The sequence below is a fragment of the Gallinula chloropus genome (genome assembly GCF_964237585.1).
Source record: "Gallinula chloropus genome assembly, chromosome: 3".
Classification (NCBI taxonomy): domain Eukaryota; kingdom Metazoa; phylum Chordata; class Aves; order Gruiformes; family Rallidae; genus Gallinula; species Gallinula chloropus.
Window position 1 is genome coordinate 69643909 of NC_140087.1, and position 24467 is coordinate 69668375.

Genomic DNA, 24467 nt, shown 5'->3' on the forward strand with positions numbered 1-24467 from the left:
TTTTCCCTCCTTTCCCTCTTCCAGTCCTTGAAATCTACCTTTTGTTTTCCTGGCATCTGAGGCCTCCCAGCCCGTGGTCTTGATTCAGCAAGGTGCATTAAACTAATTCACTTCCCTTGGGGCAGGAACATTGTAGCACTTTTTGGTGCCCTGGCAAACCCCTTAATGCTTTTTTTCAAGGGAGTGGTGAGCTTCTGCAACCATGCTCAGCTATTTTCATCTCTCTTTTTTTTTTTTTTTAATTCCCAGAACTAGGAAAGCCTTTTTGCTCTATAGCTTCATCTGCCAAGACCTCTCTCGTGCTTAGGCCTTCCCTGCTGCAGCTACATTGCCCGCATGTATCACAGATGGTGTGCTACTGTAAAGGAGAGGTATGTTACAGGTAAGGTTAGATCAGCCAATGAAAAGTCAGAGCTACTGTGCAGATAAGCCATGGCCTACGCTTTGTGCTGGTCCAATTTGTCTAGAAAACATTCTGGAGAAATCCATTTGATCTTTTGACTGTGTCCATTCAATGATCACTCTATGCATGATAATATGTCAGCTGTATAAGCTTTTGTAGGCCTTCCTGCTTAGAGTTAGTGCACTGATCTGTCTGTGTAGCTCCACAATAACTAAATATATAAAATGTGCTTTGTGGTCAGAACGAGATGGTTCATCTATCATGGCCAACCTGCAGATTCCAAGGTGATATGGACAATACCTACAATAATCTTTTCACGTTTGCCCCTCTTTGATTACATTCTAAATACTGCTAAATTTGGAAATGTTCCATTTTTTGATTTCTGAGATGTGGGTGAAAAACCACGGTCTTACATTCGCTAAACATAGCTGTATGTGTGATTCCATATGGAGTAACTTGTGCTGAGACTTGTACCTGCCAGCTCTCAATTTAATACTGTATTTCTCTTGAGGCCTCTTCAGAAGTGAGAAAGGGTTTTCCTCAACTACAACTGGACTGAGCCTTTATAACCTTTTCAAACCAATTGTGTGTATTACTTTTCCTGCACAGACAATAGCTTTGAACATGGAGCATTTGATTGTATTTCACACCTCCAAGGGCTTTTCATGCAGGTAAATGAGAAACTGAGCTTTTACAAAATTGTAGAGTCACCATCCTTTTCTGTCCCCATTAAACTACTTTTTAGTATAAGGTCATGGAGGTGTGCTATTGAAGTGGATCTGTCTGAGACCCTTTTGCGAGCAGCACAGTACACTACCCTGTTTGTTGTTTTGATAGAGTTCATGTGTTTGTGGAGTGGGCCTGATTTCTTGGGATTGGGCACTAAAATGCTTATTGAATTTCCCAAGACTTTGTCAACTCTGATACAGTTGTCTGTTCTGTCAGAAGTGAACTGTAAATGCGTGTTCCACTATGTGGTTGCTGTGTAAGAGGAAATACTTGTTTTCACATGATTACGGAGACAGGAAGTTGTGAAAGTGACAAAGCTCTTGCTGTAAAAACCCCTCCTGCAGACTTTTTTGCCAGAAGATCGACCTGCCAGTGCTGAGACCGGAGATCAGGAGCGCCTGAGACATGGAGCGAGAACCCATGCGCATAAGGGAGGGCTACTTGGTTAAGAAGGTATGTGAGCAGCTTTGGACTGAGGGAAGGAGGAAAATTGGAGAAGTGTAGGGAAACATGCTTTGAATTCAGTTATTAAAAGAAGGGTATTTTTGCAAAAAGAAACAGCAAACAAACAGAATTCTTTAAGCAGTAAACCAATATGGTGTTAGTGACTACAGAGGTACTTGTTAGCAGTTACATCTTGTCAGAATACTACCTATGGCATTTTGCACATCTCAGATGTACCTGTGGATCACAGGACTTGTATTTTTATGAAGTAACCTAATGCCTTTAGTGGCAGCTTGGCAAAAGAGGTAACAGCTTGAAATGGCCACAGCCTAGTTGATTTCACCTAATTGTGGAGTTAAACATCAAGGAAGCATAGTGACATGAAAGAGGTCCGATCACCTCTGCCTAGACTGTGTGGGGCTTGCAGGCACTTCCCTTCTTTGAGAAGGAGTTGCTGCCCCCTGGCAGCCTCTGCTCTGGAGTCTTTACTGTTAGAGCCCATAGGATAAGGCCTTGACTTCATTTAAATCCGTAGTGAGATCAGTCTGGCTTGAAGCAGCCTAACTAAACGGTGACAGTCCTGGAGAAAGAGAGGAGCTCTTTCCTCTGGTGTGTCAAAACAAGAATTTCACTCGTTCAAAGAGGTGGCCGGAGGGACAGCTAAACTGGGACTGTCATATCCAGTGACACTGAAAGGAAGTTAAACTCACAAAGCAATTGCAAAACTGCAGTGATGCAGTCATGAGGAAGGAGAGCCCTAAATTTGTGCTGTGTAGGTGGCAGATCTCTAGTTTCAATGACCTAAACAAGTGGCTCACAATCCATGTTATGGAGAATGGCTGGAAACTTAAACACTGGGACAATCCCAAACTGTGTGCCTGGCTGGGTGTGTCAGGGAAAAGATGTGTGCAGATGTGCCTCTCACATTTTTTTGGGTGCTGGGTCCCAAGAAAATCTCTCTGTAGGTACTACAAGAGTAGCTCCTGGGTGGTTGTGGAAATTGTGCCTGTTCATTTCCTAGAACAGTCTTGCAAGGGGCTCTGTTCTTACAGAAGTGATCTTCTGCTGTTGGTGAGGAGCAGTGGTGTGCTAGAGGAAGGACTGGAGGGCAGAAGGAAAGGCAGATAACAGATGGGACAGTACTAGCCTCATCAGTGAGGCTGCTGTGAATTCCACAGCTGGAGCTTCCAGCAAGGACTGCATGCTCCTGATGAACCTTACCTGTTAACTATGTACTCTCCTCCTCTCCTTTATGCCTGTAAAATAAAACCAAGAATATGACTTCCCACAGGAGTCATCCATGCATCTTTGCAGAGAATAGAGGCCCTGTGTCTCAGATTTTCTCCTCTTGGTATTTACATTAGGCTGCAGAACAGTGTTGTGCTTGGGGTCAGTGCTTTAGCTGGGGCAGTGGGATCGCCAGTAAACGCAGGCTCAGACTTCAGTGTTGATTTAGGCCAACTTAAACGTCTGTTTAGTTTGGGAACTTTGTGTCATCATCTGAGCATTAGAAACACGTAATTTCCTAAATTTGTAGTGCTGCAGATGTTATAAAAATAAGCTGTTCCACCAAAGGGAAGTTGTGTGTGTTTTTAAAGTGGCTAATGATCTCAGAGAGCAATTCAAGGGACGCCTGTCTGTATCTGCACTCTTTGGAGTGAGTGGGACAATTTGATTTTTAGTCCAGGAAAATAAAATCCAGCATCCTGCTTGTCTTTTTATGAGGTGTTTTAGATGAGAACAATGTGACCATGTTTGGGTTTGCTGATGGTGTGGATCTGAGATTGCTGTTCTAACACTGCTCCACGGTGGTTTCCATTGGCAGCGTGTGTCGGTCTGGTCCTCGGGAAGTGCTGAACTTCTCTGTTTATAGGCAGAAGTATTGTAACCCGTGGTAAATCCACAGGTAAAAGGAATTTGCACCAGTTCTTGTCTTGTCTCATCATCTTAATTGATTTATTAGTAGACAATCAACAAGTGAGTCAGTTTGGGCTCCCAAAAAATGGTAAATTCATATGGCTTATTAAAAAAAATAAAAATCAAAATAAATGATGTAGTCACACCACTGAGTCTGAGTTCAAGAAGCATCTGGATGATGCACTCAGTCACATGCTATGACCTGACTGGCCCTGTGTGGAGCCAGGAGTTGGACTTGATCCTTACGTGTCCCTTCCAACTCAAGAGTTTCTATAAAAACAGGATCCATACGTGGTACCTAGATGAGACTCTCTTCTGTAGTTCCCTGTCTGACTGGGTTTCCAGAGAGCCCCAGGGCAGTGACTTTCTTTTGGAAAGCAGCACTCATTTGTTGGGCCCCTTCTGCTTCCAGTGAGGACTGCAGTCAGGTAGAAGGTCCTGCTCGTAGTATCATCCGGCCCAACAGCTTCTCCTCCCCACCCCATAGTTGAGCCAATGGTCTGATTCAAAGTGTCAAAGGCCTTTTTCTTGGAAGGTAGGGCAATGAAACGGGATGTGACAGACAGAGGGTTCATTGTGGGAATAATATAAAAATGTTTCAGTCCTGTTCACTTCTGCAGAAATACAAAATGCAAACGCAAAACTCTGTGGATGGAGTTATAGGAGTGGATGATAAATTTAGGTCTCTCTTTGTAACAGAAAGAGCAAAGAAAACAAGGAAAACTTATTTTTTCTGAAGGATGGGTTCTGATTTAGGGTCCACCAAAGTTGGTTATGCTTTAGTAACTCCTCAAAGGAACTGTTGGTTTGCAGCATATCTAAATGGTGTTTTGGCTGAGCAGTAAGTCACTTGGGTGTGTGGGATTGTGACCACTTTTGAAGCTGCTTGTAGGCAGGATCAAAGAGGTCATCCAGCTAGAGTACAGATCATAATAATTCTAGCAGTTAGTAGCGCTCAACATGGAAACAGGTTGTTCCTCTCTGAGTTTTGCTGTGTTTTGCTGTATGAAGGATCCACCCTTGTCTATCTTTGTATTTCTTACATCCAACAGCTGTGTTCCAGGAATAGGAAGTAAAAGTTTTAAAAGATTAAATTAAGCACCTCATTTCCTCAGCACAGCTGTTGGAGATCTGCAGCCTCAGGCCCTTAACCTATTACTCACTCCTACAGTTTGTTCTTACATGTCTAGAAATCCTCTGAGATGTGTGCTTTCTTATCAGACAGCCAAGCCTCACCAACTGCCTGTACAGTAGCAAGTCCTAAATGCATCACAGGATGCTCAAGTTTCTGAGGCAGCCCTAAGGTGCTGGTTCACGTTCAGAAATTTTGAGGATTATTCATAATATTTCTGCTGTCATCTTGAAGACAGTGGTTGGGACAAACTGATACTGAAAAGAAACACCTTCTGGGGCAGGCAATGTGATTTTGGAGAAACACACAGTGGGGTTGACTGCAAGGGGAAATGAATAGTGGTCAGAAGAACAACAGCGTTTTCTAACTGCATAGTGAGATGGGTGCAGTTTTGTGGTATGTTCCTCTTGAGACACTAACTGTGGTTATTTTAGTGTAAGTCAGGCACTCCCTGAAAGGTCATATCTTCAGTGGGCATCATGTGAAGAGTGATTTATTGAACATAATATGCACAGTGATTTATTGATGCAGGGCAGCATGTTTAATACCTGGAAGCCGATGTGGGTTGTGCTCTCGGAAGATGGAATTGAATTCTACAAGCGGAAGGCTGACAACAGCCCCAAAGGGATGGTCCCACTAAAAGGAAGCTCTATTAACAGCCCATGCCAAGATTTTGGCAAAAGAATGGTAAGTACTTTTTTTACACCAATAATTGACAGTATATGTATACATCTGGAGGCACTGAAGGCACACAGGCTGGTGGTTGCAAATTCCTTACACTTCAGTGAGAGACAGCTGTCACTTGTCATAGGTCACAAGCAAGCTTGAGCTTGTGCAGCGCTTGAAAGGTGTGACTGCTCAGGAAAAATTCAGGATGCCTTCACAAGCAGCAATTCAGAAAATGACATCTAACAAAAATAATCTCTGAGTCTGAGAGTAGACCTAAATTGTAGAGTTGTGAAGACACTTAGCAGATCAATGGAGCAATTCCTGTATTAAATATGAGCATTTTTAGTACCATTTGGTTACTACCTGACCCACACACCTCACGTTCATGTCATCTGTATTAATCACACATTGCATTGTTACTTTTAGAGCTTTTGCAGGTGACTAAACGTCACATCTACACTCAGAGAGCAAAACCCAAAACTGATTTAAGCAAAACAGTTCAACTGTTGCCTTTGCTTTGGGGGCAAGGATAGCAAGTGCACAGACTGAGTTCCTAACAAACCACTCAGATCACTATATTCACAAATTCAGAGCCTTATTTGAGAGAAAGTAAGATACAGAAAGAAGAATGTACAAGCATGCATGTTTAGTTACAGGGTTCCTGAAAAATAGTTACTGGTAAAACAAGATTCTTCGTGTAAGCAAAGAATATCTGTAGTCACTCAGTTATTTCATCAACTCAATTTCATCAAATAGGCACTGTACCCCCAGGAACTCCTCTGACAAAAGGATCCCCTGTTAGGGGCTGGAGCATGGGACAGGAACATTATATAACCAAATAAAGGAACATTAATTAAGTATATCTGCACACATTTTATTCTAATTCTGCTGATTTGAAACCATGTTCCTACACTGTCTAATTAGCAAGTGTCAGCACAGTGCTCCTTACTCTATACATGAGGTATAATGCATAGGGAGAAGGGTGCGATGTTCAAGAGTATCCCAGATAGAAATTAAGTTTTTCTTACAAGGCATTTCTTTCCAAACAGTTTTGTGGTCTTGTTGGTAGGTGGCATTGTTTTTTTTTTTTTTTTTAAATCCCACAGAGTCATCAATATTGGTCTGTAGTTTTTGATTTAAATGTAAGTAGAAGTAACATGTTTAATAATGAAAAGATAATTCATTAGCATATGTGCATTCTACAGAATAGGCAGAGATGTCTGAAGTATTTGATGTCTGATGAAGGCAGAGTGAGAGAGATCCTTATCTGCCTGAAGGATTGCTTGAGGATGCACCAGCTTACAAAACATACATTGCATCTGTATTGAAGGGTGACAAAGCCTTTGAGGATAATTCCTTTAACTGCAGAAGATGTATATGAGGGATATCCAGATCCATGCAGTTTGCTTGCTGATTAGCTTGTCACTTGTAGTTGCCTACTGAATCAGAACCTCTTGTATTTATTCTAATTGAACAAATTATAGTTCCACTTTTGAGGAACTGTGTTTTAGAGGAGAGGAAGTGGAGACCTTTTTGAGGAATTGGATCTAGATTTTCCATCCAAGAGATCACCAGATAAGCTGCGAGATAAAACAGTGTGAACACTGTAGGGGTTTTTTTCAGGTTGGTGTTATTCCTCCCACCCCTTGCCCCTAGAATTTCCTTTCAGAGATCTTTTCTTATTTTGGGGAAATACAGTTTTTTCCAGTGTTGCTACTGTATTTAGATAGGGATTAATCCTAAGTGTGGCCAGAGGTTGGATGCATCATTTCCCTACCAAGCCCTTAAAGGTTTGCTGGGCTGCAAATGTGTTCAGCCACTGTCCATTGTGACTGTGACTTTTTTCTTCCCTGGTGAGTCACTAGCTGAGCAACATGATGTTGGGTTTTTTTTATCATTTGAGGCCGACCACATCTCGAAACACTGAGACACATTGAACCCACTGTAAGCCTGCAGGGACTTGGCACTTCACCCTTTCAGCTATGTAAAACTTGCCAGCCAAAGTTAATATCAGCAGCTATATCAGTGCTGCTCGCTTTGGCTGTACTGGCAATGTCAGGGTCACGCACAGGGGAATAACAAAAGGAGTCAGTTACCAGCACTACTTGTTCATGTTTTAATTCAGAGGTTGTTTTGTTTTTTTTTTTTAATTTAATGGTGGCTCTAAGGCATTTTCCATAATCCCTTCAGCTGGAACTAAATTAATCGTGCCCAACTGGCTACACCAAAATAACTTAAATTAATAATCGTCTATCATTCCAGTTTGTCTTCAAGCTCACTGCGGCCAAGCAGCAGGAACACTTCTTTCAAGCTGCCTACCTGGAGGAGAGAGATGCTTGGGTGCGGGATATCAAGAAAGCAATTCATTGCCTAGATGGAGGCCAAAGGTTTGCCAGAAAATCCACAAGAAAGTCTATCAGACTGCCCGAAACAATCAACCTGAGGTTTGTTCTCATAGCTCTGCTCCCCCACTTACTTCTATCCACAGGCAGTGTGCCAGATACGTAACCTCAGTCTGGAAGAGCTATGAGCATGTCTCTCCATGCTACTTCTCTGGTTTCAGAGTCCCTTCTGCATGACTAACAGTTTCAGAGTGTGTGATGTGGCAGAAATGAGCCAGTGATTAGAACTGGGAAGATGATTAATACATTATCTTTTACCAAAATATGCTTCTTTATCAGAGGATCTTGCTGTTAAGATTTCTGAGCACACTGCAGTACAAAAGGGAGACCCCAGCCAAAGTGTGATTCTTCCAGGAGAGGCGTTTTTATTTAAATATATAATTTATTCCAAAAGTATTTTAAACCTTTTGTTTGCTCTCCAGAGAATGTTGATGTTAGTCTAGTTTTTGGATGTTGAGAGCTCAAGAGTGGTGCCTGCCAGAGAATTTGGAACTGGCAAAGAGAGAAGAAATAAAAGGGCACACACAGAAAGCAATCTGTTTGTCAGCACTTTAAAAAATCAAGGACAATTGGGGTTTTTTTGCCTCTGAGCTGCAGTAAATACCAAGATACAAATGAACCTGCAGTGTTCCTTACAGGACAGTAAAACTGCAAAGGGCCAAGACCCAGCTAAACTACAGGCTCCAGCAGAGGATCACCCTGACTAACAGGCCAAAGGCCTGTGATATAGAATATTCATCATTCTCATTGTTTCAGAGCTCTGAGGAATTAGAGTTCTAAGCAAATGAAAAGTGGGTTGGCGGAAGGAAGTCAGACTGGGCGTCACTGAGGTTATTGAGGGCCTCTGAGAGCACGTGGGCTTTGGAGATGTCACAGCGGCAAGGTTTCGGCTCAACCGAAAACCTTCGGGGAGAACGTAGCACAAAGCACTGAGCTCCCTGATTGGCACTGAGGCCGTGGGACCCTGTGAAGGTGCCTCAGCCTTGAGTGTTCCTCTGTTCACACCACAGTCACCATGAGCTGTTTCATTCTCAATATACGGGGGGGGTGTGGTAAGCCACTTGTGCACTCCCCCCTCTGCTCTTGCAGCTGTGACAGTGTAGTGAGGCTTCCAGGCCTTGCAACGTAAATTTTCATGAGATGAAGCAATACTATAGCTCTGCAAAGAGGAATATACCAGCAAAGCATGAAAACCCCATGAATGACAATGATCTTATTGTACAAACTGGCTAAAGCTTTGCATTTGCTAACATTTTCTATGGTTGTCTTTTACACACAGTGCTCTGTACCTTTCAATGAAAGACCCTGAAAAGGGAATAAAGGAGCTGAAGCTGGAAAAAGATAAAAAAGTGTTCAATCACTGCTTTACAGGTAAGGAGCTCTTGTCCCTCTTTGCTGTACAATAAAGGGAGCACAGGGCTGAGAGGCTAAAGATAGATAAAATAGCTCTGAGCTCTGTAAAGCACACAGAGAAATTTGAGAAGTGAACCTGGCAGATGTTTTCTTGATCAACTCAGGAGGTGCATAAAGGTTGAAGCCTGAAAAATGTTCAGTTGTGGCCATGGTAAGCAAGGGAAAAGGAAGAAATTTAACCTGTTCTGCAAAGATCGCTGCAGATCTTTTTAGAAAGTGGCATGAAATGCTTAACTCCAGAATTATTCCTTTCTGTATTTTTCATCAGTAAACCATGTCACACTAATTCCTGTCCTGCTCCAAGTCACATCTATGGGATGCTAGAGTCGAAAATCATCTTATTTCGACAGCAGAATATCAGTAACATAGCAGCCCTGAAAACCCTTCTCCAGGCTTGGCTGTCCTTCATACTTCCCCAGTCCCTGTCCCTGAGGCTTTCCAACTCAGTTCTGCATCCCCTCCCAGCTAACTTCTCCCTCAGGTACATTAACTCAAGAGTCAACTGGCTCCTGCCATCAGTCTGGTCAGCTGTACCTCACTACAAGACTCAGGGACCATTCCAGATTAGCTCCCTGTGTTGTCAGTAAGAACATCTTATATGGAGTAGGATTGTTGCCTGTGTATTTTTAGGGTTCTTCATGTCTGTCTTGATTTGTGGCTGATACTTTTTGTTTTTTGCAACCAGGCACCTGTGTGATTGACTGGCTGGTGTCTAGCAACTCAATCCGAAATCGCAAAGAAGGACTCATGCTTGCCTCTTCCCTCTTGAGTGAAGGCTATCTACAGCCTGCAGGGGATACGTCCAAATCTGCTGCTGAGGGCCTGTCAGACACCCCCTTCTTAGATCTCAGTGATGCCTACTATTACTTTGTGAGTGTTGTATTCTGTTGGGGTTTTTATTGTCCCAGACTTGCTGATTCTTAAGCTTCCTCCTGGGTTTCTTAAGTCCTGGAGGAAAGTGTGTACAGAAACTGAGATACATGTTAATTATCTTTCTCTACATGGTACTGGCTCACTTTAATATTTGTAAGTAGGACTTTTTTTTTTGTTCTGGCATCCCTTGAAGTGTGGACTGAGTGCTGAGATGAAGCTGGGCTCTTTTTAACATAAACTTTGCTCCTGGTAATTTCCTCAGTGACCATAATTTAGCCATCAGTTCCCCTAATGCTCTTCACTTCCACTGAATCATAATTCATTGTCATGGGGCCTCTCAGAGTAACACAAGCTGCAAACCCATTTTTGTGCAGAGCTAATCTGAGTCAGCATGCCTGTGTGTGCACGGAGACACACCCACACACCCACACACCCACACACCCACACACACACACACACACAGGTTGCCTGTGAGCAGAGAAACTAAAGCTTCTAATATCCATGAGTAACGTGTCCTGGGTAGCTTCCCCAACCTTTTCAATGTATTGCTTCAGATTGTGTGGAACGATTTGAAGAACTTTGATATCGCACTCAATTACTGTTTCAAAGACATTGGGCTTAAGAACTTATGCTAACAAAAAAGTATGCCTTCTGCCAAGTAAATTGCTTCTTAAATATTGCAATTCTCTTTACATTTACTGCATAGAATCACTCAACCAGCAAAATGAATCTCCCATTACTTCATTTGTTTTCCTAGAGTGTGTCCCTGGTAGGGAGGGTTTGCAGCAGTGGAAGCAGAGAGACTGACGGTGAAGGCAGCCTTGTGGACCTTGTTGTTCCTGGCTACCTGGGACACTTCTCCTAGCAGCCCATGGGTGCTCTGCTTGTTTTCAGCTTGTTTGTAGTTTGATTCAACCCCAATGTGACGTGAGGATGCCACAGCAGATCAAAGTCTGACTTGCAATCACACAAGTAGGCAGTACAGACATTTATTTGAAGCCACATGAATGTTTACCTACATTTACATAATTTCAGCAGTGTAAGGTTTCAGTAAGTAGCATGGGAATTTATCTGGTGTGGAACAAAGGGGCTACATGAATCTTGAGACAGCCTATGCTTGGTACACATGTCATGACACCACAACTATGGAAAATTGCAGACTTCAAAAACTAGAGGCAGTTCTTGGAGAAGGCATCCTAGATAAAGCATTTATTCATTCCAAATTGTAGAAGGTTATGATGGGTGGAGGAAGAGGAAGGGTGTGTTGGGTGCAGGGATGACCAGCCCGGAGTGTATTTGCTGTGCTGGCATTGCTTCATATCAACTGCTGTCTGTGCATTTAAAAACCTGTGACATCATGGGATTGAGGCAGCCAGTTCATCACAGAGGAAATGTGACACCAAGAATCACAGAGAGAGTGGAGGCACTAACATGTACATAGATCCTCCAGCTCTCTTAAGATGCCCTGAGACCTATTGCTGTAGTCCTATCTCACACTGCAACACTTCGCATGGTGACCTGGAGAGCTCCTCAACTTCACTGAGAAATTTTCCAGTAAAACAATTGATTTTTTTGAGTGGCAAAAGCCAGGGTGGTGGGAAGGCAAAGAGAAGCCAGGTTAGTATGTATGCATAAACATGCAGCAGCTGTGTAACTTCTGATTTTTTTTCTCCTGTGGTCATGCAGCCAGACAGTGGGTTTTTCTGCGAGGGAAATTCTAGTGATGATGATGTGGTCCTCAAAGAAGAATTCAGAGGTGTAGTAGTCAAACAAGGATGCTTGCTGAAACAGGTTGGTATTGCACATGTTCCATCCTGTCACCGGGATGATGTTGCATAGATACGAGACCACACTTTTACAAGTAAAAGCTTTAGAGAAGAGAAACTACCCTTTGCTATCTTCACATGTGGCAGGTTTCATCTCTGTCCCTCTTGCCCTTGCACAAAGAATTCTTGCTGTAGCATGGCAGCAGGGCTTTTTCCTTATGTGGTGAGGTTTATGGCTCTTACTGTGAAATAAGACATTTTATGGTTTTAATTAGGAAAGAGCTAAATTTGACAGGTCCATTGGTACAATGGAGAACTGAACTCAGGTAAAAAGGCTGCCAATCCAGCATCCTGGACACACAACTGAATCCAGTTGCTAGTTTTCACGGGCTTTTTCAGCATACCTGAGCAAAGGAGTCTTTTCAGTCATTAACATTTGATCCTGTCCCATCTGGAAGAGGAAAGATAACTGTAGACCTTCCTTTCCAGCAAAACTAAGCAGAATGGTGAACATCATGGCAAGATCCTTACTTTGAGACAAGCAGACATTAGTGATGTTTGACCACCCTCTCTGTAAAGAAATGTTTCCTAAATCAAGTGTGAACTTCCACTGTTAAAATACTCCTTGAGAACCTAAGAATCTGTTGGTGTTTCTCACTTGTGCTCCTTTTCCCCAATCAGGTTACTCAAAGGGAATTGAAAAAATTAGATACACACCTCTCTGCTAAATTTTACCCTATTACATTCATGTCTACCTGGTTAGAGCCTCCTTGCAAGCAGCATAGCAAGCGTTGAGAAACTAATATTTTGAAATGCTGAGAGGAAATGATTCATGATGGTCTTCCAGTCTTCCCCTGGATTTAGTCACCCTCACTGGGGGTGGATTGTTGCTCAGAAGTGTCACTGCTTCTGCCAAGAATGCTTTCAGCAGATCTAGATTTTCCCCACCCATCATTTCAGTCTTGAAAACAAGCAAGGAGGCATCTGTGTCCATATTGGAAAGTGGTGTTACTTCTGCATGAGCTTTTTAGCCACGGACTCTCTCCCAAGATGCTTAAACCAAATAAGCTTTTCTGTTGTTGGTAGTTGTATTTACAGGGAGAGAAGGACCTTCAGCTCATTCTTGTCAATAGTTCAAGGTACCTTCCTGGAAGAGATTTTTTAAGCCATGTTTTCTGGCAAGCATATAAACTCAGTTCTTGGAGACCTCGTGATTGTCATAACTACCAGACTGAGACCTGTTTAAGGGAATCTCCCATGTTGAAGCTGTTCTGCTTTGTCCAAAAAAATTAGAGAGAAACCAGTGTGATATCCCAGTTACTCTGTAAAACAGTTGATACAGAAGGACCAGATTCAAGTCCTGTGCAAAATATTCAGCTTTTCCCCTTTTGTATTTGTCTGTTCTCTCGTGTGTGGGTAAGCTGACTGTTAGTGCCTGCAGCAAAGCAGCTCATGACATTCCTGGTCTTGAATTTCCCTAGGGACATCGGAGGAAGAACTGGAAAGTAAGAAAGTTTGTTTTAAGAGATGACCCTGCATATCTTCACTACTATGATCCTGCTGGAGTAAGAGACATTTGGTTTATCTCCTTCTGTTTTAAAGCCAGCCACTTGTAGAAGTATCTGAACGGAGCATTTGCAGGGGAATGTGTGATAGGGAAGACCAAGCAGGGCAGTGGGGCTGTTTGTGCTCACACAGCCTGGAAATCTCCTGCAAAAGCAGGGAAGGATGGTTTCTGGGGCTGTCAAATCAGGGTGGCAAGTGCTGCCCAGACCTGGGAACAGGTAACACTGAACTGTGCTCTCACCTCTTATCTGTGATGGAAATGAACTGGGTCATAAGTGCAAACGAACACAACACGGTATTTTGCAGTTTATAACTGATGCAGGCTGAGACATGGTGTTCCATTCCTGGTGTAATTCTAGGCCCAAACCCTGCCCTGAGAAAGGAAGGAGCATCACCATGGGAAAAACCTGCCCTCCAAAAGCCGATGTTCAGATAAAGTCAGCTGACACATATTATTTCATCCTGCATTGCTGCAGGAGCAGAGCCCTTGTGGGTTACAGGCACTGTCTACTGTACCTGTGCCCCTTGGCAGTGGAAGTCTAGACACACTGGAGAATCTGCATGGAGGAGTTTGACCTCCCTTTTCCCAGCTTGAGGGTCCCACTCCTGGCACCCCTTCCCAAAGGGCTGAGATGTGTCAGCTTATAGGGACTGCTGCTTTGAAATTTGTGCCAACAAAATTGCATCTTCACCTGTTCTTTGACTATAACAGTCTTGAAGTGCTTAAGAGGCTGAATTGTAAATAAAGGGATAGCTTCTCTTGCTGCTTGGTAAGAACACTTGTAAGATCTACTCGTTTTCTAACTAATCCTTTTTTTTTCCTGTTCACTGTCCTGTGACATCAAAAGAAAAATTATTGTTGGCACAAGGCTTATATTCTTCATCTTGTACTTTTGTTCAGGAAATGCTGAATACTCTGCAGATCCTGAATTCCAAATCCCAAAAGAGATTTCCTATTTGTTTGCATGGCTTCCCTCTACACCTTCCCCCACCACCACCCCCGCCATGTCACACAGACTGAAGATCTCCTGGTTTTCCAGGTGATATACCAAGTCAGCACATGTTTCATTCTGGAGTTGTAGTATTAACATGGGAACAGTTTCAGAAGTGCTGTATTTAATATTTGGTTTCATATCTCACCAGGGAGATGAGCCATTAGGAGCAATTCACTTGAGAGGCTCTGTGGTGACAGCTGTGGAAGACATGCCAGACTGTAAGTAACCCTATCATAGAATCATAGAATGGTCTGGGTTGGAAGGGACCCCAAGGGCCACCAACCTCCAGGTCTGGACCTACACAAGGTTGCCCTGGGCCCCATCCAACCTGGTCCTGAACACCCCCAGGGACGGGGCATCCACCACCTCTCTGGGCAGCCTGTTCCAGCACCTCACCACTCTGTAAAAAACCTCCCCCTGGTATCTAATCTAAACCTTCCCTCCTTTAGCTTCAATCCATTCCCCCTTCTCCTGCCATTGTCTGCCCTTTTAAAAAGTTGATTCCCCTCCTGCTTCTCTGCCCCCTTCAGGAACTGAAAGGCTGCAGTGAGGTCCCCCTGCAGCCTTCTCTTCTCCAGGCTGAACAAGCCCAGCTCCTCAGCCTCATGTAGTAAGCTTTTGATACACTTTCGATCTGTCTGAAATCCAAAGCAATCTGTGCAACGATTCAGTAACTCTTCAAGTAACTAGGCACACTGGTGATGTATTTACTGGAGAAGGATACTGTTGTATCCTTCAGTGGTTTTCCAGTTGTTTAGAGAAGACTTCAAAAGGATAACACCATCGCTATATTAGGATAGCTGGTCTTATACAAAGTAAGCTGAGTTTGCTCTTTTTAGCTGATGAATTTGGGATGGAAGCTTTATGTTAGAAGTAGCTATGCCAGCAAATTACCATTCATGTTCTGTTCCCTTCCAAAACAGAAGTTGTGGGAATAGTAGTAGACTCATTCCATGCATTATCCTCTCCACGGGAGACCTAGACTGTCTTACCCAGCCAGAAAGTCTGTTGGCATCTCAACACCTGTGTACTCTGTGCTGGCAGATATGAAAAGAACCAGACGTTCTGGGTGTGACATGAACTTCGATGCTTTACTTTCATAGCGAGCAAGGCACAGGAGGGTTTGGGGAATGTAACCTGTCTGCAGGATTGCAGGTCCTTCCACTATTAAAGATACATGAACCAGAGACCCCTGAAATTGAAATGTGCAGAATTCATGGGTGGTTTCTCTGAGAGAGACCTATCTCATGGACCCAATCCTGTGATCAGTGAAGTCCTGACCAGGCACAGCTGTAGAAAGGCAGGAAACTCCCTAACAGTGAGTAAAGAAAGAAACAATGTAAATGCAAGACTTTATACTCTTATAGCTAACTTCCTTATTTCTTCTTTCTAGCCAAGAAGTATGATGTTGACAACATCCTCTTTGAAATCATCACAGCAGACGAAATCCACTATTACTTGCAAGCAGCCTCATCCACAGAGCGTACAGAGTGGATCAGAGCAATTCAGGCAGTTTCTAGGACTGGGAAATGAAATGATCTGTCAGTGAGAAAACACCAGAAGTTACTCAAGCCAAACCAGGAATTTTAGCATTTCAGTGAGAGGAAGCAGTGTCATCCAGAAAGGTGTCTTAAGGCTTGTGGTTTGGGGTTGAGGGCAGGTGGTAAGTTTCTGTTCTGTAGTGGGCACTTAACAAACTAGCATTTTTCCACTTGTGTTATGTTAATAGTTCACTAATTTATAGCATAGAACATGTCATGTTAGTGTGTGCTGCTTAATCAGTCTGCCATGGGAAGGTTGTACCTTCTGCCTTTCCCTGCAGCCACAGCTGATGGGGAGAATGTCACCATTGACAGGGGACACGGTCATGTCACTGACTGTGAGGAGCTCCAATTGGTTACATACCATTCAGCCTGCGCAGTGCTTCAGGATCTTCAGGTATTTCAAAGTCTTCTCAAGGCGAAGATTGGAATTTCTTCACCAGATATTTTTACTGCTTGTTCACCTATGCGAGTACTGCCATAGACTTAAGGAAAGAAATCAACTCACTTGGAAACCCAATCCACTCCTTTATGATCCTCCAGTGTTACGGAACAATGCAGACAACTATGGAAACACCTTGTTTGAAACAAGTACAACTTAGTGACAGCAGTATGAGGAAAAGTCTTTCTACAGTATTTCAAACACAAAGCAATCTCAGTTTAACTACTTTGTCACCTGATTTTGACTTTTGCTAAACTTCTCCATAAGAATCTGCTCTAGGACTATTGTTTCCCTTTGTTTATGTCTCCAGAGCAGTTGCTAAGGTGTCACGTACTGCTGATTCGACCTGTATTTGAACTAAGAATCTTGCAGGAGAAGGGAAAGGATCCACGTGTTACTTTACTGATTTAAATGGTTTTGTTTAGGTTGTTCTTTTTTTTTAACCTCCAACTAACATAGCCCTCTGTTCTGTGTCTTCATATTGCAAGAAAAGCCTTACGTTTGCTGTAACTGAAATAAACCTTATTACTGGACAGGGTCAGTTCACCTGATCAATCCTTGCGTTTTTGTCACTGTGTGTATCACCTTTCAAAGTCTTAAGCTTTAAGCAGGAGTTGAAAGTCAGTGTCAGATTCTGCGTGTTGTCTGGTCCTGATCCACTGATGATTCTGAGTGCAGGTAAACTTCAAATCTTCTACAACTCTGTTCGTAGATCTAATTAGGTACCTCACCCTTAAGATTTCTTATTCAGATCTCTTCAGTCTATAAACCAAATCTGGAGCTAAAAACTTCAATTGTGCTTAATTTTACCTGTATCTGAGCTAATGAGTGTGAAGGTCTTTTGACTTAGTATTGCTTATCACCAAGCAGGCACAGCCTTGCAGGGCAGTGGGCTGGCAGGCACTGCCTCGTCATGTGCATTTAAGACCTCCAGCGAAAATCAGCTTCTGGCAGGCATTTCCTGCATCACACACAAGCTGACAGGATCGCTGAAGCCTGGTCCATCATCCTGAGGAAGGAAGACACATGCCAGAAGATACAGTGTTTGCTCAGACGGTTTTCTTGATAATTGCTTTGTGGTTGCTGCTTATTTTTGCTTTCAGAGATGACTAACCCAAAATATCCTATGGCACAGGAAAATAGAAAAAACCAAGCTCATGCAACCGAACAACAGAAGCTTGCCCAGCTTAGCAACTGCCAATTTTTAGTAAAACTCAAAAGTCTTTGACCTTGCCATTTTTCCCTGCATCCAGTCAAGGGTGCAGCTGCTCATCTGCGAATGGTATTTTTTCTGATAGATTATTCTAGTCAGTGTATTTGTGGAAAAGCTCTGATGTTTGTACCAGGTTGTATCAATACTGTCTCTAACCTCATAGGTAGTTCTTTTGAAGGTAGGTCACAAGGGTTTGTAGGTGTGTCTGCTTCTTGATGTAAAAGGGAAGACTTTCATTTGCCTGATACTGGAACTGGAAGTGATTCCTCCTTTTAGTCAAGTTCCCATGCTTCTCTTGACGTTATTGATTGTCTCTACATTCCAGGATGAATGTGCTCTAGTTCCTTTTCAGACAAAGCCTGACAAAAAAGAATACACTTTGCAGACCTTTCTCTCTGATAAGCTCTTCTCAAGGGATGCATTGGGGACCAGGTTTGTTATGTGGCTAGTTTTCAAAGATGTTTGGTTTCCTAACTCAAGGCAGTGCTTTGGAAAATCAAAGCAAGTACCTGAATGCCACCACCAGTCTGACCTTAGGAATTGTGTATGAGATTATGACAATTGTCACAACCCTTGAACTGAGTCAGGAAAGTCACTAAGGAGAGAGCTATTGGAGTTGGAACAAGGTGATGAGGACTACTGTGATAGATATCTGCATTTGAGAAAAAAAATGTTAGTTTTACATCACTATGGTTTCTGGAGATGCCAAATAGATCTTGTCCAAGGGGATTCAGTATTAAAAAGCAACTACAAGTCTATTATAGATTATGACCAGAAGGCATGGAAGGGAAGAGGCATTCATCCTGAATACTAGTGCAAGAGAAGAGAGAACAAGCCTAGTACAAGGAACTACTAATTGAAAGAGGAAAAATATAAGAGCAGACCTTCATGTGTGGTGCTTCCTCTATCTGTTTTCACCCTCTAACTATTTAAAGCACACTTCTGTGCACTCAGTGTACTTTTACCACATCAGCATCAGTTCCTTTTTTTACTTATTAACTAGTTTGGTTTTTTTTTTTTTTATTAATAGACTAAAGGACAGTAAAATGAACCTTTGTGGATACGGACTATATTTATAATTTTCAATTACTATATGACTTGTATGATAGAATCTACTATAAAGATCCTCTTAGGTTCGTGTTTGACTTGCTACATCTTACACTGAGCAGTCTTCTCTCCACCTGGAACACTGGCTACACTCTTCCTGCAGTCAGATTTTCCGGGAACATTTGCTAACCAGGCACCCATAAAAACACCCATGTAGATATGGAGCTGCTCCTTCCATGTTTTAAAGTAAAACAGGACAAAGCAAAGCCACACACACACACCCTGAAAAAATAGCATCCACAGCGTTACTTCTTACGATCTGATAAACAGCGCGTATGGAGGCAGTTCTGCCTTCGTGCTTTTCTAGCAGTGGTTTCTGAGAGCTGTTTGCTTTCCCTACGCTGCAGTTTTCTTCTGAAGGGCAAGCTTAGCATTATTTTGTTGCTGAATGTGGTTATTTTAGTGCTGTTCTTTGTAGTGTGCTGTCTTTGTTTCATATGTGAAAGAATAGATAACAGACGGTAGTAAAGATCTGCTGATAATCTGTAATGGAGCGTTTTACTGAGGAATCTTTAATCAAGTTATGTTCGTGAAGATGAAAAAAGTAGTTAAGGACTGTGAGCTATGACCTAATATGTACTGTCAAGTCTCTTAGACAAAGTTTTAATTTGCATTTGCACTTGCAACATTGCAGGTAATTCTTCAATGCAGTAATACTGCTTCTGTCTTTGTCTTAGGTTTTACTTTAGTACACGTGTAAAACACTAAGTATATTTTTCTTTTTTTTATTCCTAATTTGTTGTCAAATACTTTAGAAACTATTTTAATAACTTGCTTCAGGGGGCTCTGAATAAGCTCTCCTTGTTGTTGGTAATGTGTGTCCATTTGTTCTGAGGTCAGACTTGAGTGGCACTGAAACTAAGAATCCCAAAAACTTCTCAGAGATAATAATTTTGGTGAGGACCAGAAACATTTTAGTACAGAGGGGGTTTATTTTTTTAGGTTTTGTTGGGTTTTTTTTTCATTGGGTTTTTCCTCCCATTTATGCATTTTAATACTGCAAGAGCCTGTGGGAGGAACTTTAAAAAGCAAAATGAGCAGATAACAGTCCTGTGCTGGTGAGTAGTAGTTGATATTTCTGTGAGTGCCTTCAGTTTGTGTTTTGAAAAACATGTGTATTTTTGTTTGCAAACTGTGATTCTTCTCATTGATACACAGAGGTGCATGAACTGTGTGCAACAGAAGGCCTGAAGCTTGCTCTCTCTCCCATTGGGTTTTCCTGATGGCTAACAGGGGGATGTGTTCTCCTGTCTTCTCACTAGCAACCTTTCTTGCTGACAACTTTGGCAGCCTGAGAAAGCTGCATGTACCATGCAATAAGTAGTGTTAAGTTCTGTAGCCTGCCTACTTGAATAATTTTGAAGAAAATATGTTATGCTGAGTTTGTCCTAAAGTAAAGTGGAATATAAATGCTCTTATGTGTTAATAATATGCCACAATATGCAAGAGTTTCTTTACAAAAGCTAGGATAAAGCTGTTCACACAGCCTCTGGTTTGAAGAATTCTTTCCAGATGATACAATTAGTTGTATAGTTATATTATTTAGCTCGCAAGCTGAGCAGTTCTCAGTGTATAAAGCATCAGATGTTTACCCTTCCATCAGGATACAGGATGGAAATCTCAGTCCTGCTTCTTGTGACCTATGTTGACAGTAAAGGAGTCTTTCTCCTGCTTGCCAGGATCAGGATTTCCGAGTAACTCTCTCATGTCTTTGTGTTACTTGTGTGACACTAAGGAGCACAAAGACGACTTAAAGCAAATGGTTGAGGCAAGATCAGTGTCCTGACCAGTGAGGTACTGGTGCCCTTCTGGATGATTTTGCCTGCCCACCGCACACGGCTCAGCTTCTGACAGGAGCCTTGATGCAGTATGAAGCCTCAACAGTGTTCTCATCTGGCTTCGGCACTTGCTGGTTTGGTGCCTGAAAGAGGAGAGTGTCTTTTGCCAGCTCTGTGGAAGTAGTTTCAGTATGAGAATGAGACGTAGTCCTGGCCAAGCTGCAAAATGCATGTGAAAGGAGCCACCATTTGTATCTGTGAGTTGGTTTTGTTCGGTGCGATGATGATATAATTGAAGTCTGAATCTGATGCATGAAGAATAATCTGAATGTGGTTATTGCATCACCTTTTGAAGGCATTTTGGGAACTGCTTTATGACTTAAGATGGTGGGTTAGTGATCTGCAAGGCAAGCAAATGAGAAACACTTGAAAAATCTCCCACTGAAAACAGTGTTCCTCTTTTGTTGCTACTCTTGTGACTTCTTGAAATAGAACTTCTTATTTGGCTTCAAAATAAGTTGGGGGTTTTTCTGGATTAGAACATAGGACTTCCTGCTTTGCATTTTTAGAACCAAAACTGTGGCTTTCTGCACTTTGTTTCTGGTTCTCATAATTGCTAATATTTTTTTCCTTTCAGTTTGGTTGGAGGGAGAGTAAAACTGTGTATGAAAGCTGAGGAAAACGCCAGTTTTCATATTTAATTGAACATCTTTTGTAAGTGTAATGGGGTATGGTAGAACTCTTCACCCTCCATGGATAGTCTTTTCATTTTTTTTTTTTTTAAATGGCAACACATTGCCCTGTCTTTCTCCATCCCACTAAAAGATGACTGAGGAGAGAGGAAAGGAATTCAAGGTAAATGCTGATGAAACTGATGGCTTTTTGCTTTCAGCAAGTTGAAAGGGAAGCAAATTATATTAGTAATTTTTTTTTCTTCAGTATGTTTTTCACCTAATACTTGAATATTAATAAACCAGAGTGATAAAGGGAGAGGAGGAAGAACTAGGGATTGACTAAGTAAAAAAAATGCAAAAAATCCCAAACTAGACACCCTTATCATCCCACACCCTGAAACCCAGATATGGAAAGGACATTGAGAACCTTCTTTTTCTAGTATTGCCATTAGCCCCATTCTCTTTATCAAGTGTACTATAACAACCTATTGCAGACTTATAGAGTATCAATTATGTAATTCAACGTATAATCAGCATTTTCATGTACTTGCTTCCACATCATAAGAAAAAAGCCTGAAAATCCTTTCTTAAGCACTGAAGTATATCAAAAGAGAACCAAGAAACTCTCTCTTGTCCTTCGTTGCTCCTGTTATGTGTGTATGCAATATACTTGTCTAGAAGGCTTCAGTTGCTGCATGTCTCCCTAGTAGGTGATGGTGAAAACACAATAGCAAAATCAATGTGCATGAATCAGATATTTTTGAGTAATAGGAGTTACTTATATCAGATTGTTAATATTCCTATGCAGTTTTCTGATTAATAAAATCAAATAATTCACCATTCTAGTGTATAAATAGTAAAATAAGGCTGGGTTTTAGTTTTTTAAACTGTATTTTTACTTGAATTGGAGAATAAAACCTTCCTTTAATTTCCCCTTTTTCCTCCTCTTCCCCCCACCCCGCCCTTCTTAAAGCTATTTTGACCAAAACTTCCTAATCTAAAAAGAGCTTGTGGCTCTGCTTTCTAGGCAGAGTGAAACTTGGATATGTAAACATAAATTCCTAGTAGCATTTTAGAAGTGCTACAACATACCATGTGGTCTATAGGCATCCCTCTAGAACAGAAAAAGCTTCCTCATCTCCTCATACCTACATGCCATGTATAGATGTTTGGTTGCTTCATGGCTATTGAGTACCATTGCAGTCTCCCTATTTAAGCATTTGAAAACCCCTTAGCATTATTATCTCTAAGTAGGTGTGTTGATAAGAGTTAGAATGACTTTAAAGAGCAGTATAATTTAATAAAATTGTCCAGAGACTGGTGATATTAAAAAATAAAGGTGTGTTAGAAAGGCTGATTCAGTTTGTCAGCCCAACTACATGAAACTTAAAGTATGTTTCTGTTATTTGCTGTGCTGTCAAATGGCTATATAGTGTATGTTCTGAAACCTAGGTGTTAGGATCTCCTAGCTAAATTTGTACAGCACTCTTGTTCTTTAGTATTGTGACAGAAAAATAGTAGAAGCTCTTGAAAATACTCCCTCAGCTGAACAAGTGAGTCAAGTTCTAATGGGATATTGTCAGATTTCATTTGTTAGGTGTAAGAGAACTGCTAGTGCAAAAAAATACTTTGCCTTTCCCAATGTTTCTTTCCTCCCCTGTTAGGATTAAAGGCTTAAGGTGGCTGGTTGGTTTGTTTGAGTGTTTCCCTCTGTTCCAGACATGCCCCACCTATCCCTTCAATTCAGCCTTCAAATTGAATCTTCCAGCAGGTAGCTGATAGTATCCTGTGGTCTTCTCTGGTGTTCTGAGAGCACTGAAATGTTTAAAAGCGATACTTAGTGCTATGGCCAATACAGTATCTCATGGCCAGTGGTGTCCTGTGGCATCTGGAGAAATCGTGTAGAGCTTCAAGTGTCTGGCGTCTCTGCAGCAAAGCAGCCTGTGCAGCTGATGCTCCCATACTTGTGTGCTAAGACACTTAAGGACTGTGCATTAAAACCAGCACATGCTGTTTTCACAAAATGTTATCTTAGGGATCACACCAGGTGAATGTTGTACCTACTGTGCATGCTCTGGCAGGCTGGGCTGTGTTGCCCCTGGCTTTCTACATCCACCGTTGCTGGATGCGTGTTGCGGTTTTGGGCAGGATGATTCAGAGGAGTTAGTGGGGGCTGTGCATAACTGTGTCAGCACACAGAATTGTCCTCTTGGGTTTGATGGTGTTAGGTCCCCTGGGACCTCTGACTCTGCTGTCCATCACCTCTGTGCCCCCCCTTTCTACCCACAGTTGTGGCTTTGGTTCTTTTGGTTTACCAGAATAGAAGCAGTGGGCCAAGCCCTTAGCACTGAGGCCTGAACCCTCCCCACCGATTCTTAGCATTATGCTGGCCAGAAGCTGCTACTCACTTGCAGTGTTAATGCAGCAGGAGATTTCTTCCCACTGTTTTTGGGGATGGACATTTCTAAACAAGCAATATGGTGAGAAACAACCAACAAATGTCAGGGTGCTCTTGGGAATCTGATGCCCCTACCCAAGTTCATTTGAAGAAGAAATTAAAAAAATAACACCACCAGCACCCCACTACCTCCTGTCTGTATGCCTTTATTACCTGTCAGCTCTGGGGGGCTAAAGCAGCTGATCCCAGTCCTGAGCCCAACTGTTGAGGGATCAGTTATCTGTTGGGATAACTCCATCGATTGGGATCTTCCAGAGATAAACTGGAAGCTCAAGATGAACATGTGAAATGTTAGTGCCTGTCTAATTAGCTTTGAAATTTAGGTGAACTGCTGGAGAAAAGTCTGTGGTGATTAAACATCTTGTGCTTGCTTTTTCATTTTGTCTGACTCTTAATGACAGCAGCCCGGAGCCACATCCTGCAGTGTGATGAAATCGAAGCCACAGTGTCAGCTCCTTCCTTTGAAAATGGAGCACTGCAATACTGCGTACTCACAAGGAGAAGGCTCTGATACCACAGGAGGTTGGGGAAATGTAAAAATAAAGCACTTCAGGGAACCTCAGGTTGAGGTTCAGTGTCGGGCATTTTGATGTCCAGCTGTGTGCAGCAGCTTTGGGGTGTTTTGTGCAGCAGGGAAACATTTTTTTTAAATGCCAGAAGCCTGGCTGTTTTCAGCCCGTGTTTCACAGCTGGGTTGTGGGGGATGGAGGACATCCTATCTGCTGCACACTGTGCAAGCCTCACACACTCTTTACAAAGGCTTCTCTGTCTTAGGAAAGCTGGAGGGGTAGGAAAACAAACAGCAGGGAGGTCGTGGGCTGCCTGGGCAATGGGTGCCTTGGGCACCTCTCTGCAGCCAGCACCTTCTGAGTAGGAGGCTAGAAGTGGCGTGTGAATGCAGTGGGAAGGTTGGTGATGTTTGCTAAAGTAGAACTTTCCACTTCC

General features: G+C 42.4%; 1 protein-coding gene across 1 annotated transcript; it reads left to right on the plus strand.

The window, feature by feature from the left end:
- Positions 1–1537: 1537 nt before the first annotated feature.
- PLEK (pleckstrin) lies at positions 1538–16847 on the plus strand (the record flags this gene model as incomplete). Its single annotated transcript, XM_084261271.1, has 9 exons — positions 1538–1585; positions 5157–5312; positions 7557–7738; positions 8976–9067; positions 9795–9979; positions 11669–11773; positions 13230–13313; positions 14458–14527; positions 15703–16847. The coding sequence occupies 9 exons, from the start codon at positions 1538–1540 to the stop codon at positions 15840–15842; spliced, it is 1062 nt and encodes a 353-aa protein (XP_084117397.1). The 3' UTR covers positions 15843–16847.
- Between the last annotated feature and the right edge of the window lie 7620 nt (positions 16848–24467).